This window comes from Thalassophryne amazonica, chromosome 16 (genome assembly GCF_902500255.1).
Source record: "Thalassophryne amazonica chromosome 16, fThaAma1.1, whole genome shotgun sequence".
NCBI lineage: Eukaryota > Metazoa > Chordata > Actinopteri > Batrachoidiformes > Batrachoididae > Thalassophryne > Thalassophryne amazonica.
This window is the reverse complement of record NC_047118.1, coordinates 45,789,411-45,808,205: the sequence shown is the minus strand read 5'-3', so window position 1 is coordinate 45,808,205 and position 18,795 is coordinate 45,789,411. Positions and strand designations below refer to the sequence as shown.

The following is an 18,795-nucleotide window of genomic DNA, read 5'->3' as shown; positions in this document are numbered from 1 at the left end:
GGAAAAAAGGCGAGCAGCGCTTTCTTTGCGGTCAGCGCTGTGGCCACGGATCGTGCTCGATAGACCAGCAATCCCGCAAAAGCGGGATTTGTATTGATTATTATGTAGTATAATCAGGAAAGTGTTATACATCTAATATATGCATTGATTTGTATAATAGCACTGTTTATCAGGCCGATCATTTTCATTTTTATGTGGATTCCAGCGCTGGTTCATTTTGGCGTATAATTTACACCACCTCTCGACCTGGTGTATAATTTCAGCGCAGCGTACGCCAACGACCACATTGATAAATGCCAAGTGGTGCAGCCGTTTTGGCGTACACCCCATATACGCTCAAATATCGCCGTACGCACATTGATACATTAGGCCCAATATGTGTACAAATGACAGTAAGTAAACTGCATCGGCTGCTCCCTTGTTTTGCGCTCAGGGTCACCACAGCAAATCTGAAGTGGATCTGCATGTTGAATTGGCACATGTTTTACACCAGATGTCCTTCCAGTCACACCTCTACATTACATGGAGACATGGTGGGGTTTGAACCAGGAGTACAGCTTGATTGCTTCATTTCAGCTCCATTGTGGTGGTATACAAATGCAATATTACAAACATTGTCACTGTCCAAATACTTATGGACCTGACACGGTGTGAATCTATTTCAAAACTGGTTTGATATAAATATGGAAATACCATAAATATTTTATTTTTAACCTTCCCTGTGTGTGTTTGTCTTGTAGGAGCAGAGCGAGTGATCACGTTGAAAATGGAAATCCCAGGCTCCATGCCACCTCTTATCCAGGAGATGCTAGAGAACTCTGAGGGACTAGAAGGCCATGGAGCTGGGGGAGGAAAAGGAGGAGCAGGAAGGGGAGGAGGAGGAAATGAGGAAGCAGAACTTGGGAGCTGTCAATCAAGCCCATCATCTGCTTCGGTTCCGTCTCCAAGCCCAAGCTACGTGCCCTGCTCACCTTCCCCCTGTCCCTCCACTTAACTGTCCCACTCCACTCAACACCTATTCTCAACACAGTGCCCCCTTAGGGACACAGCATGGTACTGCAGGAAGACTATTCCACTGAATAAGAGCCAGAGTTAAGACTGGACCCGTGCTTTATTTGACATTGAGACTGGGCTGGATCCACAGCGTCATGCAAACTCTGAGCTCATCAGAATGAATACATGATTGCTGCCGGGAGAGAAAAGCAGCAGGTTAAATACACAGAGGGCTGATTGACACGGTGATGTCACATTGTTAACACAGTATATAATTTACCTTCAAGGTTAATTCTATGCAGAATCTAGCTGTTTTTAGCTGGACATTATGAGCATTTAAAAAGAGAAGTGATACTGTTGTCATTCTTCAGGCTGTTAGCATTTCTTACTAGAGCCTGACTGATAATACCAGTTGATGACAACATCGGTCTATGTGAGCCTTTCTTGAACATGTTGGTATCTACATTATTTTTGCCGATATGAAAAGTTTTACCAAAAAAAAGAAATCAATGCAGACTGTTGAAAATGTTGTCATTATGTAATTTACCCAGCAGAGAGCACTCTGACGACATTGTTTACAGTTCTGTCAAGCATGGCTGGGACCCTCAGCAGCTCTGGGTCACATTAACTACAACAGACGGAGGGAGGCAAAGCAACCAGCTGCTATTCATTTTCAATCAGACTGGGCATTTTAGAGTGAAAAGAGACAATTAGTTGCTATGCCGTCAGCGAGGCAGGGCCAAAATAGATGAAGTTTTATGCAAATGCAAAGCGATGTGATAAGGCAATGGCAAAGATACGCTGGTTGGATGTTGGTTATACTTTTAGTTATTTAAAATAAAATTCATGTTTAAATTGTAAAACATCGAACCTCATTGCATTTCTTTGTCATAAGGGTTTGATCACAAAATGTCAGGAATCATTGCCATTTTTCTTGTACATATTGGCAGATATACGAGGTCTGTCCGTAAAGTATCGTACCTTTTTATTTTTTTCAAAAACTATGTGGATTTCATTCATATGTTTTTACGTCAGACATGCTTGAACCCTCGTGCGCATGCGTGAGTTTTTCCACGCTTGTCTGTGACGTCATTCGCCTGTGAGCACGCCTTGTGGAAGGAGTGGTCCCGCCCCCTCGTCGGATTTTCATTGTCTGGAAATGGCGGAATGAAAAGGACTTTTTTTCCATCAGAATTTTTTCAGAAGCTGTTAGAGACTGGCACCTGGAAACCATTCGAAAAATTTATCTGGCTTTCAGTGAAAATTTTACGGGCTTCACAGAGAATAAGGACTTTAACTACAGGTTTAAGGACCCCTTTAAAGGACGGTCGGTGCGCCGCGCTGCGAGCTGCGACGATGCGGCACAAACCACTGGATCATTTCTAAGCTGATGGCTCTGTGGATACGAGACCATCGTGTGCTCTTTCTCTGGTTATCACAAGACCTGGACATCAGCCATTTTCCGGCAGATTTCACTTTTAACAAGAGATTTTGTCATGGAAAGCCGCGCGGAGGCTTCGCGCGTCACGACCGATTCGCTGATGAAGCGAGACAAAGGAACACCTCCGTTTCGGCGTGTTAGAGGACAAGTTGGGACATGTCTATCTCGGCTTTCAGTGCTTACCAGTCGAGTGAGTATAAAAGAACTTGTGGAGAGCTGGAAAATGGCTGATGTCCAGGTCTTGTGATAACCAGAGAAAGAGCACACGACGGTCTCGTATCCACAGAGCCATCAGCTTAGAAATGATCCAGTGGTTTGTGCCGCATCGTCGCAGCGCGGCGCACCGACCGTCCTTTAAAGGGGTCCTTAAACCTGTAGTTAAAGTCCTTATTCTCTGTGAAGCCCGTAAAATTTTCACTGAAAGCCAGATAAATTTTTCGAATGGTTTCCAGGTGCCAGTCTCTAACAGCTTCTGAAAAAATTCTGATGGAAAAAAAGTCCTTTTCATTCCGCCATTTCCAGACAATGAAAATCCGACGAGGGGGCGGGACCACTCCTTCCACAAGGCGTGCTCAGAGGCGAATGACGTCACCGACAGGCGTGGAAAAACTCACGCATGCGCACGAGGGTTCAAGCATGTCTGACGTAAAAACATATGAATGAAATCCATATAGTTTTTGAAAAAAATAAAAAGGTACGATACTTTACGGACAGACCTCGTATTATAATTTTTTTTTAATTCCCCAATCTATATCAGCGGCTGCACCCAAAAAAATCCATATCGGTCAGGCTCTATTTTTTGCTGTTCTGGCCAGCAGACACAGCCCAGTGTGTTCTTATTTGTTCTTTATGTTGCCAGACCTCCAGTGACCTCTAATCTTTTAGTGTCAAGTCCACACTGCCCATACAAATTCCAAACTGAAAAACTGATCATGAAGATGGTGCTCAAATGTGGGCAGATTGCTTCACTGTAACATTCCTCATTTTTCACACAGTTCCTGTATAATATGCAAAAGTCACCATGTACAATATACTGTATATAAAAAGGCTGTGAAAGCACTTTTAAGCTGCCAGACTGACACAAAAACAAGAAGTTATTTTCTAAACTGTACATGTGTAGAAAGTGAAAACCGAATCACCCCTCATGACCCTGAATCTTTATCCTCTGTCCCGTGACACACACTTTATGGCCAAAAATAAACACCTGTCATGCAGTATTTATAAGAATACTATCAATGTAAGCATTAATTGGAATCTTTTGAACTTGAGGCATGTTCAGTTCTCTAATTTATTTAATTTGCATCATTAAATGTAAAAAAGAAAAAAATGTATAAAGCTACAGCGTGTAGGATTTAGGGGTGTTTATTACAAGAAGTAAATGTAGCATAATTATCTGTTTATGAGTGTTTAATTACCTGCAACAAGGGGTCAGTGTGTTTTGAGGTTAGAATGAACCGTTCATGAGTACGTGGGAGCAGGCTCTTTCATGTTTCATGTTAATACAGTAAAAAGGACACTTTGTTGTTTGCATTTTGTGAAATAAAGGATCTTACATACTGCTTATCACAAGAGAAAGCAAAAGGAGCATAAATCCCTGCTGCCAAAGAAGCAAAAATGTGAAGGGAAACAAAATTGTGATCAGTGATGGCATAATACGAGGTCTGTCAATAAAGTAATGGTCCTTTTTATTTTTTTCAAAAACTATATGGATTTCATTCATATGTTTTTACATCAGACATGCTTGAACCCTTGTGCGCATGCGTGAGTTTTTCCACGCCTGTCGGTTACGTCATTCGCCTGTGAGCACGCCTTGGGAAGGAGTGGTCCCGCCCCCTCGTCGGATTTTCATTGTCTGGAAATGGCGGAATGAAAAGGACTTTTTTCCATCAGAATTTTTTCAGAAGCTGTTAGAGACTGGCACCTGGAAACCATTCAAAAAATTTATCTGGCTTTCGGTGAAAATTTTACGGGCTTCACAGAGAATAAGGACTGTTACTACAGCTTTAAGGACCCCTTTAAGGATGCTCGGCGCGCCGCACTCCGAGCTGCGACGACACGGCACAAGCCACTGGACCATTTCTAAACGGATGGCTCTGTGGATACGAGACAGTCGTGTGCTCTTTCTCTGGTTATCACAAGAGCTGGACATCAGCCATTTTCCGGCAGATTTCACTTTTAACAAGAGATTTTGTCATGGAAAGCCGCGCGGAGGCTTCGCGCGTCACGACCGATTTGCTGATGAAGCGAGACAAAGGAACACCTCCGTTTCGGAGTGTTAGAGGACAAGTTGGGACATGTCCAGCTCTCCACAAGTTCTTTTATACTCACTCGACTGGTAAGCACTGAAAGCCGAGATAGACATGTCCCAACTTGTCCTCTAACACTCCGAAACGGAGGTGTTCCGTTGTCTCGCTTCCAAAGCGAATCGGTCTTTACGCGCGAAGCCTCCGCGCGGCTTTCCATGACAAAATCTCTTGTTAAAAGTGAAATCTGCCGGAAAATGGCTGATTTCCAGCTCTTGTGATAACCAGAGAAAGAGCACAGGACAGTCTTGTATCCACAGAGCCATGCGTTTAGAAATGGTCCGGTGGCTTGTGCCGTGTCGCAGCTCAGAGCGCGGCGCGCCCAGCGTCCTTAAAGGGGTCCTTAAAGCTGTAGTAACAGTCCTTATTCTCTGTGAAGCCCGTAAAATTTTCACCGAAAGCCAGATAAATTTTTCGAATGGTTTCCAGGTGCCAGTCTCTAACAGCTTCTGAAAAAATTCTGATGGAAAAAAAGTCCTTTTCATTCCGCCATTTCCAGACAATGAAAATCCGACGAGGGGGCAGGACCACTCCTTCCCAAGGCGTGCTCACAGGCGAATGACATCACCGAGAGGCGTGGAAAAACTCACGCATGCGCACAAGGGTTCAAGCATGTCTGACGTAAAAACATATGAATGAAATCCATATAGTTTTTGAAAAAAAATAAAAAGGACCGTTACTTTATTGACAGACCTCATACAGTCTGCAACCTCACCACAAGATGGCAATAAATCCTATGCACTGTAGCTTTACATGTGATACCAGAACTCACACTGTAAAGAAATTTTTTAAAAAAGTGAAAAATACAAAAATTGAAGTCAACATTTTTTAGTTTACTCAACCTACGTATAATGTACAATTAAGTTAAGTTTAAGTTAAAAATTAGAAGTTCTTTTTTTCAGGGCAAACTTGTCACCTGTGTTATTTCACCTGCTCACACACAGTCACTCGTTCAATCATAAAGCTGAAAAAAATAAATACATAAAAAATTGTGCATAACTGTGGTTATGTGAGGGATTGCCAAACTCCTTTGGGCATCTTTTGGTATAAAAATGTTTCCTTAAATGTTGCAGTTTTGTTTTTTATAGTCTGCATCACATCTTGTCATCTGACATTGTGCCACTGCTTCACAATCACCACTGTAAGGTACAAATTTTTATAACTCTGATTTTAATGTGTTTGTTATGTGAGGGTTTGTAGAACATATTGGAAAGGTTAATCAAAAATACATGCAGTTGATTAAAGACTTTAAAGATTTTCTCCTTCACTGCTGTAATATGTGTGAACTCTTTTGATTTTCTGTCTGAAAGCTGACATTGAAATACAACATGAGGCAAATTAATACTGTTCAAAAACACCCACAGTAATTTAATTATCACATTGAAAAAGTAAATTCACTGACCTAACTTCGAAACAAAGTAGCCCATTGAATGACATTGGCGTCGGCATTTAGCCTGAACATTTATTCTGACAAAGACCTGAACGTGAACTTTCAGAACAATTATATCTGTGTCTGTATCAGACCTGGGTGGCGACATCAGGGCACTGTGACGGACATTACATTTGTAAGTCATCTGAGCTATTTCAACCAGTCTCACACTAAAACTTGAACCCATAAGTCCCTAATGTTGTGTGTGGGCAAAGTTAAAGTCTTGAAAAGATATGCAGTGATGCTTCTGTGTTTTTATAAAAACAAAAATATGAGTGTGACGGACATTAAGAGAAAAAGACATGACAATTTCCTCAAACTTCATTACAAAATTCTCAATTGTGAACTCCAGGTATATAAAGGGAGTGGGCTCACTAATCAAGATCTTACACAGGAGCCATTTCACTAATGCAAGATCTATCCAGACAGAGTTGACTCTTGCTACAGGTGTGAACTCTCCAGCTGATCACATGCACATGTTTTGGTTGTGCCTCAGACTTACTGACTTTTGGTGTGCCATCTTTTATGCATTAGGTAAGGTCCTTCATTGTACAATGGACCCTGACCCCCTTGTTGCCCATTTTGGATTGCCCCCAGCCCCAGGCTGGTCAAAATCCTCAAAACACATTGTTACTTTCACCACTTTGCTGGCTTGGAAGCTTATTCTGCTTAAATGGAATCACTCATCTGCACCCACAACTAATAGATGGATTCAAGAAATTTTAAAATGTGTGAGACTTGAGAGGATCAGATTCTCCCTTAAGGGCTCTATACAGGCTTTTCATAAAAACCTGGCAGCCCTTTTTACGTCATGAAATACTTAGTTATTGACCTCTTTTTTCCTTTACATTCTTAGTATTAGTTATTATTCCAATTTCATTTTTAGTCATTTATTTAAATTTTCCATTATTTATTCATGCTTTTCAAGTATGAATTTGTTTCATTTAAAGTTAAATACTCTTGCAGTTAACAAAGTCGAGTTGAACTTAATATACAGGCAGCAATAATGCAAGTAGGGAAGTGCAAAACTAAGGTGATTTATTAATTCCAACAATGGCAAACAATCCAAAACATGACAAAAATGGGATGTGGGATAAAGTGTCCAAAATTAATACACAGAGTCCAAAATGGAGGAACTCAGAATGAATCAAAAACACTAGAACTACAAGAAAGCACACAAAGGTAACAGGTAATCTCAGAATACTCACAAACAAAAGCAGGAACCAAAGTAAATCAGCTGGCAACTAATCAGAGAACAGATGAAGGGTGTAATAACAGGGGTATGTAAACTAATGATCAGGGCCATTTGAGTAGCTTCTGTTGTCATTATGACTTAAAAAACTAAACACAGTTGTTTGACAATGGCTTCACCCAACCACAAAGCGTGAGCGGAAAAAAGGTTTTTGTTATTATTCATATTCTCTGAAAAATTGCCAAAAAAACACAAACTCTGCCAGGGTATGTAAACTTTTGAACACAACTGTGATTCCCTAAAAGAAGGTGGTTACATATGGTAAGGACTGACATACAAAGATTTTCACTGATTAAACACAGAAATACAGTGTAACATACAATATAATGAAACTGTGGCAATTCAAAAGGTACACAAGTCCCTTCAACTTCTCCTTTGTTTCTAATTGGGATCACCACAGCAGATCAGAGGCGAATTTGCATGTTAATTTGACACAGGTTTTACACCAGATGTCCTTCTGATACAACCCCACATGAACACACACTGTAAACCAGTGCACTTAACCACTGGGCCCCGACTCCGCCCTTAAAGACAACAGTCTTGCACCATAATAATGTTTATTGAAAGAAAACAAAAACTGCTATATCTGACATAAATTCTCAGGATAAGTATCAAAATATTTTCAATGTCCCTAATCAGTAGTCTTCCTGGTAACAAGGGAACTCGACCCCTGGGAGAAAGTCTGTGTTAAGAACTTGTCCATAGTGTTGTGTGGGCCGCCAGAAGAGGACGTACTGCTGGCCCACCACCAGAGGGCGCCCTGCCTGAAGTGCGGGCTTCAGGCACGAGAGGGCGCTGCCACCACGGACACAGCCGGGGGTGACAGCTGTCACTCATTATCTCATGACAGCTGTCACCCATCGTCACGTCATCATTCCACTCCATAAAAACAGGACGTCATCTCCACCTCGTTGCCGAGATATCATCTACCTGTGAAGGTAACTTTCTCAGCCGTTGTTTTTTTGTCTTTTCAGACAGTGTTTGCTTCTGTATTGTTTGCAGTCAGTTCTGTGAGTGCTCGCAGCTGGAGGCTGAGTTTGTGATACGTGGAGAGTTGACGTCTTCGCTCCCCACGCCAAACTGTTGATAAGTACTCATTACTACTGCACGTGCCAGTTTTCTGGATTAGAGGTGGAGGTGGTATTCCCACCATTGTTGTTACTGGGTGTGCACGCACCCACATCTTACTGTTTTTGCTCCTCGCCAGCAGTACCAGATCCGACATTCGGAGACGGTGGCCACCTGGGGACTCAGGACTTGGCGGCTCCAGTATTCTCCAGGTTCGGTGGTGGAGGAAATCGTGTGGTTCCGGTTCTTCTCAGGACAGACGTCTTCTATCCTCGAGCCTGCCCACACGTCACCTTTGTGGATTGACTGTTTGCATAAATTCTGTAATCCTCTGTGTTTTGGTTGTGCTCTTTCACAACAGTAAAGTGTTCATATTCAACTCTTTCATTGTCCATTCATTTACGCCCCCTGTTGTGGGTCTGTGTCACTACACTTTCCCAACAGGATATCTCGGCTAGCGTCATGGATCCCGAGGGGCGTCAACCATCTGTTGGGCAACCAATGGAAGAGCAGGGTGCACAGGCGTCTGCAGGAGGTGTGATTGGTGAGTTGCAGGAAATCCTCACCCCCTTTACTGCTCGGTTGGATTTGATGACCGAGCAAAACGTCATCCTTAATCGCAGGATGGAGGCTCTCACCTCGCAGGTGGAAGTGCGCGCTCAGGGCGCTGCTGCAGCTCCTCCTCCTGCCGACCCGGTGCCGAATATAGACGTTCCTCTGGTTGTTCAACGACCCCCCCCACCATCCCCTGAAGCATACATAAGTCCCCCAGAGCCGTACGGACGTTGTGTGGAGACGTGCGCGGACTTTCTCATGCAGTGTTCGCTCGTCTTTGCACAACGTCCTGTAATGTACGCATCTGATGCCAGTAAGGTGGCTTATGTAATTAACTTGCTTCGTGGTGAGGCACGCGCTTGGGCTATGGCGCTTTGGGAGCAAAATTCACGGCTCCTTACCACTTATACTGGGTTTGTGAGGGAGTTCAAAACGGTTTTTGGTCACCCTAACAGAGGAGAGACTGCTTCAACAGTGCTGCTGTCAATGAGACAGGGGCGCCGGAGTGCAGCCGAATATGCAGTCGACTTCCGCATCGCGGCTGCGAGGTCCAGCTGGAATAACGTGCGCTCCGCGCCGCCTTCATAAACGGACTGCCATCGGTCCTGAAGGAGCACCTGGTAGCCAAGGAAGAACCGCGTGATTTAGATGGGCTTATTGATCTCGTTATATGGTTAGACAATCGGTTAGAGGAACGCTGTCGGGAGCGAGACGAAGGACGTAGCCGGGCACGCGCCGTCCCTCTCCCTTCCGGGTCCGAAAAGGTTCCGCCTTCCCCACGCTCCACAGCCTCAACGCTCCGTGTGGCTACAGCTCCCCCTGCTGCCGAAGCTATGGACACAAGCAGGGCCACATTTAGACCACCTGACAGACAGAGGAGGCTGGCCCGCGGGGAGTGCTTTGTCTGCGGTTCGAGTGAGCATCAGCTAAGAGACTGCCCCAATCGGTTAAACACCAACGCCCGCCCCTAGAAACTGGGCTTAGGGTGGGCCAAGACATTCACGTGGGACATACACATATTTCCACACGACTCCCAGTTACAATCCTGAGCGGGGATTTAACCCTTCAAGCCCCAGCACTGGTGGACACGGGGTCAGAAGGGAATCTACTAGACAGCAGATGGGCTAGGGAGGTAGGGCTCCCTCTGGTGGCGCTCCCTTCGCCATTGCAGGTGCGGGCACTAGATGGCACCCTTCTCCCTTTAATCACGCACAAGACACAACCTGTAACTCTGGTGGTGTCTGGAAATCATCGGGAGGAGATCTTGTTTTTTGTGACTCCGTCTACCTCCCGTGTGATTTTGGGCTTCCCTTGGATGTTGAAACACAATCCCCGGATTGATTGGCCGTCTGGGGTGGTGGTTCAGTGGAGCGAAACCTGCCATCGGGTGTGTTTAGGATCCTCAGTTCCTCCCGGTTTACATGCTAAGGAGGAGGTCAAAGTCCCTCCCAATCTGACGGCAGTGTCGGTTGAGTACCACGATCTTGCTGACGTCTTCATCAAGGATCTGGCACTCACCCTTCCCCCGCACCATCCGTACGATTGTGCCATTGATTTGATTCCGGGCGTTGAGTTCCCATCCAGCAGGCTGTACAACCTCTCACGACCTGAGCGCGAATCAATGGAGACCTACATCCGGGACTCATTAGCTGCCGGGCTGATCCGGAATTCCACCTCCCCGATGGGTGCAGGTTTCTTTTTTGTGGGCAAGAAAGACGGCGGACTCCGTCCATGCATTGATTACAGGGGGCTGAATGAGATTACGGTTCGCAATCGATACCCGTTGCCCCTGTTAGATTCAGTGTTCACGCCCCTGCATGGAGCCAAAATCTTCACCAAGTTGGATCTTAGGAATGCGTACCACCTGGTTCGGGTCCGGAAGGGAGACGAGTGGAAGACAGCATTTAACGCCCCATTAGGTCATTTTGAGTACCTGGTCATGCCGTTCGGCCTCACTAACGCCCCCGCGACGTTCCAAGCTTTGGTTAATGACGTCTTGCGGGACTTCCTGCACCGATTCGTCTTCGTATATCTGGACGATATACTCATTTTTTCTCCGGACCCTGAGACTCATGTCCAGCATGTACGTCAGGTCCTGCAGCGGTTGTTGGAGAACCGGCTGTTCGTGAAGGGCGAGAAGTGTGAGTTTCACCGCACCTCTTTGTCCTTCCTGGGGTTTATCATCTCCTCCAACTCCGTCGCCCCTGATCCAGCCAAGGTTGAGGCGGTGAGAGATTGGCCCCAACCAACAAGCCGTAGGAAGCTGCAACAGTTCCTCGGCTTTGCAAATTTCTACAGGAGGTTCATTAAGGGCTACAGTCAGGTAGTTAGCCCCCTGACAGCCGTGACCTCTCCAAAAGTCCCCTTCACCTGGTCGGATCGGTGCGAAGCCACGTTCAGGGAGTTGAAACGTCGGTTCTCGACTGCACCAGTTCTGGTGCAGCCCGACCCTGGCCACCAGTTTGTGGTTGAAGTGGATGCCTCTGACTCAGGGATAGGAGCCGTGCTATCCCAGAGCGGAGAGACCGATAAGGTTCTTCACCAGTGTGCCTACTTTTCTCGCAGGTTGACCCCGGCTGAACGGAACTATGACGTCGGCAACCGAGAACTCCTTGCGGTGAAAGAGGCTCTTGAGGAGTGGAGACACCTGTTGGAGGGTGCGTCTGTGCCGTTCACGGTTTTCACTGACCATCGGAACCTGGAGTATATCAGGACCGCCAAGCGGCTGAACCCCAGGCAAGCCCGCTGGTCACTGTTCTTCGGGCGTTTTGACTTCCGGATCACCTATCGCCCCGGGACCAAGAACTAAAGATCAGATGCCTTGTCCCGGGTACACGAAGACGAAGTCAAAACAGAGCTGTCGGATCCACCAGAGCCCATCATTCCGGAGTCCACTATCGTGGCTACCCTCACCTGGGACGTGGAGAAGACCGTCCGGGAGGCCCTGGCACGGAGCCCGGACCCCGGAACTGGACCGAAGAATCGTATGTATGTCCCATCAGAAGCCAGAGCTGCAGTCTTGGATTTCTGTCACGGTTCCAAGCTCTTCTGTCATCCAGGGGTGCGAAGGACCGTGGCAGTTGTCCGGCAGCGCTTCTGGTGGGCGTCTATGGAAGCCAACATCCGGGAGTATATCCAGGCCTGCACCACCTGTGCCAGGGGCAAGGCAGACCACAAGAGGACCCAAGGACTTCTCCAGCCGCTTCCGGTGCCTCATCGCCCCTGGTCCCATATCGGCCTGGATTTCGTCACGGGCCTCCCGCCGTCCCAGGGTATGACGACCATCCTCACGATAGTGGACCGATTCTCCAAGGCGGCCCACTTCGTGGCCCTCCCGAAGCTCCCAACAGCCCAGGAGACTGCTGACCTCCTGGTCCACCACGTCGTCCGTCTGCATGGGATACCAACTGACGTAGTCTCGGATCGTGGTCCCCAGTTTTCCTCTCAAGTCTGGAGGAGTTTCTGCAGAGAACTGGGGGCCACCATGAGCCTCTTGTTCGGGTACCACCCACAGACGAACGGACAGGCAGAACGGGCCAACCAAGAGTTGGAACAGACCCTCCGCTGTGTGACATCCGCACACCCGATGGCCTCGAGCACCCATCTGGCCTGGATCGAGTATGCACATAACAGTCAGGTGTCTTCTGCCACGGTTTGAGGTGTGTCTGGGGTACCAGCCCCCGTTGTTTCCCGTGGTGGAGGGAGAGGTCGGTGTGCCCTCGGTCCAGGCCCACCTGCGGAGGTGCCGTCGGGTGTGGCGCATCGCCCGTTCTGCCTTGTTGAAGGCCCGGACGAGGGCTAAGACCCATGCAGACCGCCAGCGGTCCCCGGCCCCTGCATACCAGCCCGGGCAGGAGGTGTGGTTATCAACCAAGGACATTCCCCTGCAGGTGAATTCCCCCAAACTGATGGACAGGTTCATTGGACCATTTAAGATCGTCAAAATCCTCAGTCCTGCTGCAGTGAAGCTCCAGCTCCCCGCTTCACTGCGGATCCACCCTGTTTTTCATGTCTCCCGGATTAAACCACACCTCACCTCACCCCTCTGTGCTCCCGGTCCGGCGCCGCCTCCTGCCCGGATCATCGACGGGGAGCCCGCTTGGACTGTACGCCGGCTCCTGGACATCCGTCGAATGAGCCGGGGGTTCCAGTACTTGGTGGACTGGGAGGGGTATGGACCCGAAGAACGCTCCTGGGTAAAGAGGAGCTTCATCCTGGACCCGGCCCTCCTGGCCGATTTCTACCGCCGTCACCCGGACAAGCCTGGTCGGGTGCCAGGAGGCGCCCATTGAGGGGGGGGTCCTGTTGTGTGGGCCACCAGAAGAGGAGGTACTGCTGGCCCACCACCAGAGGGCGCCCTGCCTGAAGTGCGGGCTTCAGGCACGAGAGGGCGCTGCCGCCACGGACACAGCCGGGGGTGACAGCTGTCACTCATTATCTCATGACAGCTGTCACCCATCGTCACTTCATTATTCCACTCCATAAAAACTGGACGTCATCTCCACCTCATTGCCGAGATATCATCTACCTGTGAAGGTAACTTTCTCAGCCATTGTTTTTTTGTCTTTTCAGACAGTGTTTGCTTCTGTATTGTTTGCAGTCAGTTCTGTGAGTGCTCGCAGCTGGAGGCTGAGTTTGTGATACGTGGAGAGTTGACGTCTTCGCTTCCCACGCCAAACTGTTGATAAGTACTCATTACTACTGCACGTGCCAGTTTTCTGGATTAGAGGTGGAGGTGGTATTCCCACCATTGTTGTTACTGGGTGTGCACGCACCCACATCTTACTGTTTTTGCTCCTCGCCAGCAGTACCAGATCCGACTCAGGGGACTCAGGACTTGGCGGCTCCAGTATTCTCCAGGTTCGGTGGTGGAGGAAATCGTGTGGTTCCGGTTCTTCTCAGGACAGACGTCTTCTATCCTCGAGCCTGCCCACACGTCACCTTTGTGGATTGACTGTTTGCATAAATTCTGTACTCCTCTTTGTTTTGGTTGTGCTCTTTCACAACAGTAAAGTGTTCATATTCGACTCTTTCATTGTCCGTTCATTTACGCCCCCTGTTGTGGGTCCGTGTCACTACACTTTCCCAACACATAGTTAGGGTTAGGGGTAGAAGTAGGATTAGATCCAGGCCCAGTTCACACCTGGGGCCGAGTTCACACTAGGCCGAATTCTCCTGTATCCATCTTCCCGACTGTGGTTATTGTGTCTTACTAAAAATATCTGTCATTATGCTTCTTTTGTCTGAACATGTCACTCTTTATCTCTTCCAGTAACATCAGAACCTACAAATCATCAGCCATGTCTGTTTCTTTCCAAGACAAATGGGACTTGCATGTCTTAGACAACGGAGAAACCATCTCTGATTTCATAGACAGAAAAATAACAGAGATCAAGTCAGAGGTTGGTTTCACGTTCACCGTGGTGGTATTTGTAACTTCTTTGTTTCTGTTCAAAGCCAATCGATTCTGAGACTTTCTTTGAGGTGTAGATGAAAAAATTGAAAATCTAGGAAATGTACAAATATTTACCAGGCTGTGTAAGTGAAGAGAGAATGATTATAGACTGTCATACCATTGGGATTAAACAAACTGCACTGAATAGACATACACCCTGATGTCTATATTTATGAAATTTACTCCAGGGGATAGAAGTACCCTTCCTTGTGGGGAATCTTGACACTGTATTGGGGAATCACCACCGCTGGCTTCACAACATGCCTTGGGTCAGACCTTTCTATGCTGTGAAGTGCAACCCCAACCCGACCATTATCAGGATGCTGAGTGGTCTTGGTACAAGGTTTGATTGTTCCACTAAGGTAAGAGTTTATTTATCTCAGTCATTGTCTTTCTTCAGGTGTCTGGTCCCCTCTGTGCTCTACCTTTTGGAGTATGTCTACACGACTTACTGAATTCAAACACTTTGTGTTTGAATACAGAATGAGATACAGCTGGTCTTGTCCCTTGGAGGGACACCTGATAACATCATCTACGCACATCCAATAAAGCCACAGTCCCACATCAAATATGCCAAAACTTGTGGAGTTGAGAAGATGACATTTGACAATGAGGAGGAACTCTTAAAAATTTCTCAAATTTATACCACAGCAAAGTAAGTCAATAAAGTGTGTTGGTGTTTTTGTTTGTTTGCTTTGTTTTTGTTTTTTTTATAACATGCCTGTTTTGATTGGTGTGCCAGATTGGTGCTACGAATTGCTGTTGATGACTCCAAATCGCTGTCGAGACTCAGCTCAAAGTTTGGGGCCAAAATGTCAATAGTTGGCAAACTGCTGGAGCGCGCTCGAGAGCTGGGATTAGAGGTCATTGGGGTCAGTTTCCATGCAGGCTGCGTATGCACTGATCGCATGACTTACAAGAAAGCCATAGCAGATGCACGATGTGTCTTTGACATAGCAGTAAGTTCTTTATTACAAAATCTAAACTTTCATATTTTAGAGTATATCCTCTGGTTATTTTCTAGTCCTTTCTCAATAAAATCTTGACCCAAGACTTAAAAAAAATTGTTAAATGTTAAAATATCTCTTGTTGTGATGATTGGTTTCTTTTAGAATTCAGTGGGCTTCCAGATGAGTCTCTTGGACATCGGTAGAGGTTTTACTGGAAGGGATGACATTGAATTAAATTTTGAACAGGTAAAGAGTTTGACTTTGCTAATCAGAATGATGCACTTCAGTTCAGCAAATCTTCCAGATCACGCAAGAGTGAAGAGCTGGTCGGTTGTTCCATGACCAGGAAAGAACCCGCACTGTTCCTCTTCAATCAGAGGATCGATGATCGGCCAAACCCTCCTTTTCAGCACCCTGGAGTAGACTTTACCAGGGAGGCTGAGTAGTGTGATGCGCCTGAAATTGGCACACACTTTCTGGTCCTGCCAACTCAGAAATGCAAAATCAATAATAGGCAGAAAACTGTTGGCTTCTGGCTTACACAGGGAACAGTAAAGACAAATACATGCACAGCACCATCATGAGTCACCACAGAAATAAAAAGCAGCCTCTTGTCATTGCTCTGAAAGCACATGCTTAGAGGTCACCTCATGTCTGGGAACATGCACACGACTCACCGCATCCACCACAGCACAGAACCATTTCGGGTTCTGGATGGCAACCACCCAGGCAGACAACCAATCCATCCACGTCTCAAAATGAACCATCTATCTGCTGCAGCCAAGTCAAATTTGGGTGTCCCCTTTGTCTTCTCAAGCCACTAGACTCCTGAACACTGAGGCACTTACCAATCATGCAAAATGATACAATTCAATTCAGTTTAAATTCAATTTATTTTCATTTATATAGCGCCAAATCTCAACAAAGTTGCCTCAAGGCGCTTCACACAAGTAAGATCTAACCTTACTATCCTTATCGATCCATTTGGAATTAAATTTCTCCAAGTGGTAGTATTAAGGTCTTGGTCTAGTTATGCATGACTACAGTAGTATTGTGTAGAATCTGCAATAAATATCATCATAACCTTTAAATCCCATGGGTACTGGGTAACAGGACGATTCCTACATACCCCTGAAATGTTTGTTTCTGGGGTGTTATTAAATCGGTCACCTCAACTGGTACTGTGAATTTAGCCATACTCTCAATGTAGTACAAATAGTTCTATGAGAGACCAGTAACAAGGTCGCACACTGTCTTGCTTTCTTCTTTATTTGTGTGCTGCCTGTGTGTGGGTGCACCTACAGAAAACGACAGAGGACTGGTAGTGAGGGAGAAAAGGTGACGATATACGCTACATATCCAATTGATACGTCTTGTCTGAGTCTCCCAACATAACCAGCCGTTTGATTCAAAGGCAGTCCAGCAGTACCCAAGGACTCTCTGAAGAGACCTTGTAACTCAGACATTCACTCGTTGCTTGAGGTCATTGGTTCATGTCCCATTTTCATTACAATAAGCACCATAAAGACTTGAACCTTTCTTCTTTCACAAAGATACTGGCATCACTGAACACTTCTGTCCAGCATCATCATGGCTCCACAATCTCTTCCCAGGCGCATCTGCCTCATTCCACGTCTTTGGATTAAGGATTTTCTGTCAGATCGCTCACAGAGAGTCAGGATTGGCCCCCACATATCCACAGTTCTCACATTCAGCATCGGTTCCTACAAGGCTGCCTGCTGAGCCCACTGCTCTTCACCCTCTACACCTCTGACTGTACCCCTATCCACACCAGCAACACCTTCATTAAGTATGTGGATGACACCACAGTGGTAGGCTGCATCACTGGAGGAGATGAGTCCAGGAGGAGGTGCAACAGCTGACGGTGTGGTGTTGAGAAAAGAACCTGCTCCTGAACACATCCAAAACCAAGGAGCTAATTATAGACTTCAGGAGAAACAAAACAGATATTCATCCCGTTATCACTGGGGGAGCTGTTTGAAAGTGTCAGGGACTTCTGCTGTCGCTGACTGAACTGTCCCCCCTAAAAATTGGTCCACCCTGCCTTCACTGAGCATGCATAATTTTGGACCACAGCAGCATGTCTGAGTCTGACTCTCTACACCCAAAGCGATCAAAGGGAATAATTGATTATTAACCATCAGATGACAAATCTCTTAAATCATTCTAAAGTCAGTTTTAAGCAAAAACGAGGCAGTTTTATGCCGAAACTAGGCAATAATCGGTGAGTCGCTACTGACGCTCTGAAATGACGTAGCCACAGCAGCAGCTCATCTGACTCAGACGTGCTGCTGTGGCGCTCTCATTGGTGCCCCTTCTTTTATTATGAAATAATGCTGAATTTTTGTGGAAATGATTGTTGTACAAAAGCTTCAGATATCTGTCGCTGAGATAGATGACAAGTGTGTCATGATTCACAGGTAGGCGGGGCACAGCAGGTGATAGGGAGCAAAAAGCAGACGCACACAGGTGGAGGAAAAAGAAAAACGACTTTATCGATAATTCAGGCAGGGTCTGGTACACAGAGTGGCAGTCAGCGTTGCGGAGGTACAGGCAGGTGATAAGCGGAGGCGTCGTCAAAAACAGGCAGGGTTCGATAACACAGCAAAACAGTGTAACATGGGCAAAGACAAAATCCAGATCCAGAATACAAGCGCGGTCGAGCAAAACATGGGAGCAAGAAACTGTGAAGTCTAGAGCCAGGACGAAGACAACAATATCAAAGAGCAAGCAGTGGAAAAGAAAACTTGCAGGGCTTAACCCCTTAACGCCCATCGTCGCATATATGCTACAATCTCTGACTCAAATATGCAACTTACCAAATTGACCTGTATGCCCGTTGTCGCAAATTTGCAACATACTATCATTATTATTATAACATTATAAAGTCATTACCAGAATACCCAATATTACTATCTAGTTTTTGTGCAAAAGTGAAATTAATAATCTCAACATTATTTACCATCTACTTAAAGGCAAAAACACACACAAAACATTTTTTATATACAGCTATATAAATTCGGGTGTTAAGGGGTTAATTTGCATTGACAAGTGGCAGGATTGCTTTCTAATTATTGATAGATTTCAGCTGGTGTCATGGTTTTCCATGCCTTTTTGCACATTTTTCTGCCATGTGTTCAATACTTTTTCATGTGTCTTTACACATAACTTAATTTCTGTACTTATTTGGTTTGATCTTTTTTGTATAGCACCTTCAGAAATATATTTGCTGAGAAAAATGGTGACTTTTAAATACTTAATTTATTTGCTGTAAATGAACATTTCATAGAATATCACTTTTGGGTAGCAGCCTAAAGTCTGTTTCTCA

At 46.0% G+C, this 18,795-nt stretch overlaps 2 protein-coding genes across 2 annotated transcripts in view; both read left to right on the top strand.

The window, feature by feature from the left end:
- Positions 1-1,691, top strand: part of LOC117527660 (retinoic acid receptor alpha-B-like) — a 70,757-nt gene extending 69,066 nt beyond the window's left edge. The window contains exon 9 of the mRNA XM_034190099.1: positions 741-1,691. Within this exon, the coding sequence (XP_034045990.1) occupies positions 741-994 (254 nt within the window). The 3' untranslated portion in view covers positions 995-1,691. The remainder of the gene's footprint in view (positions 1-740) is intronic.
- A 12,599-nt stretch (positions 1,692-14,290) lies between these two features.
- Positions 14,291-18,795, top strand: part of LOC117528718 (ornithine decarboxylase-like) — a 30,654-nt gene continuing 26,149 nt past the window's right edge. The window contains exons 1-5 of the mRNA XM_034191354.1: positions 14,291-14,443; positions 14,685-14,858; positions 14,979-15,151; positions 15,239-15,455; positions 15,609-15,692. Of these exons, the coding sequence (XP_034047245.1) occupies positions 14,291-14,443; positions 14,685-14,858; positions 14,979-15,151; positions 15,239-15,455; positions 15,609-15,692 (801 nt within the window). The remainder of the gene's footprint in view (positions 14,444-14,684; positions 14,859-14,978; positions 15,152-15,238; positions 15,456-15,608; positions 15,693-18,795) is intronic.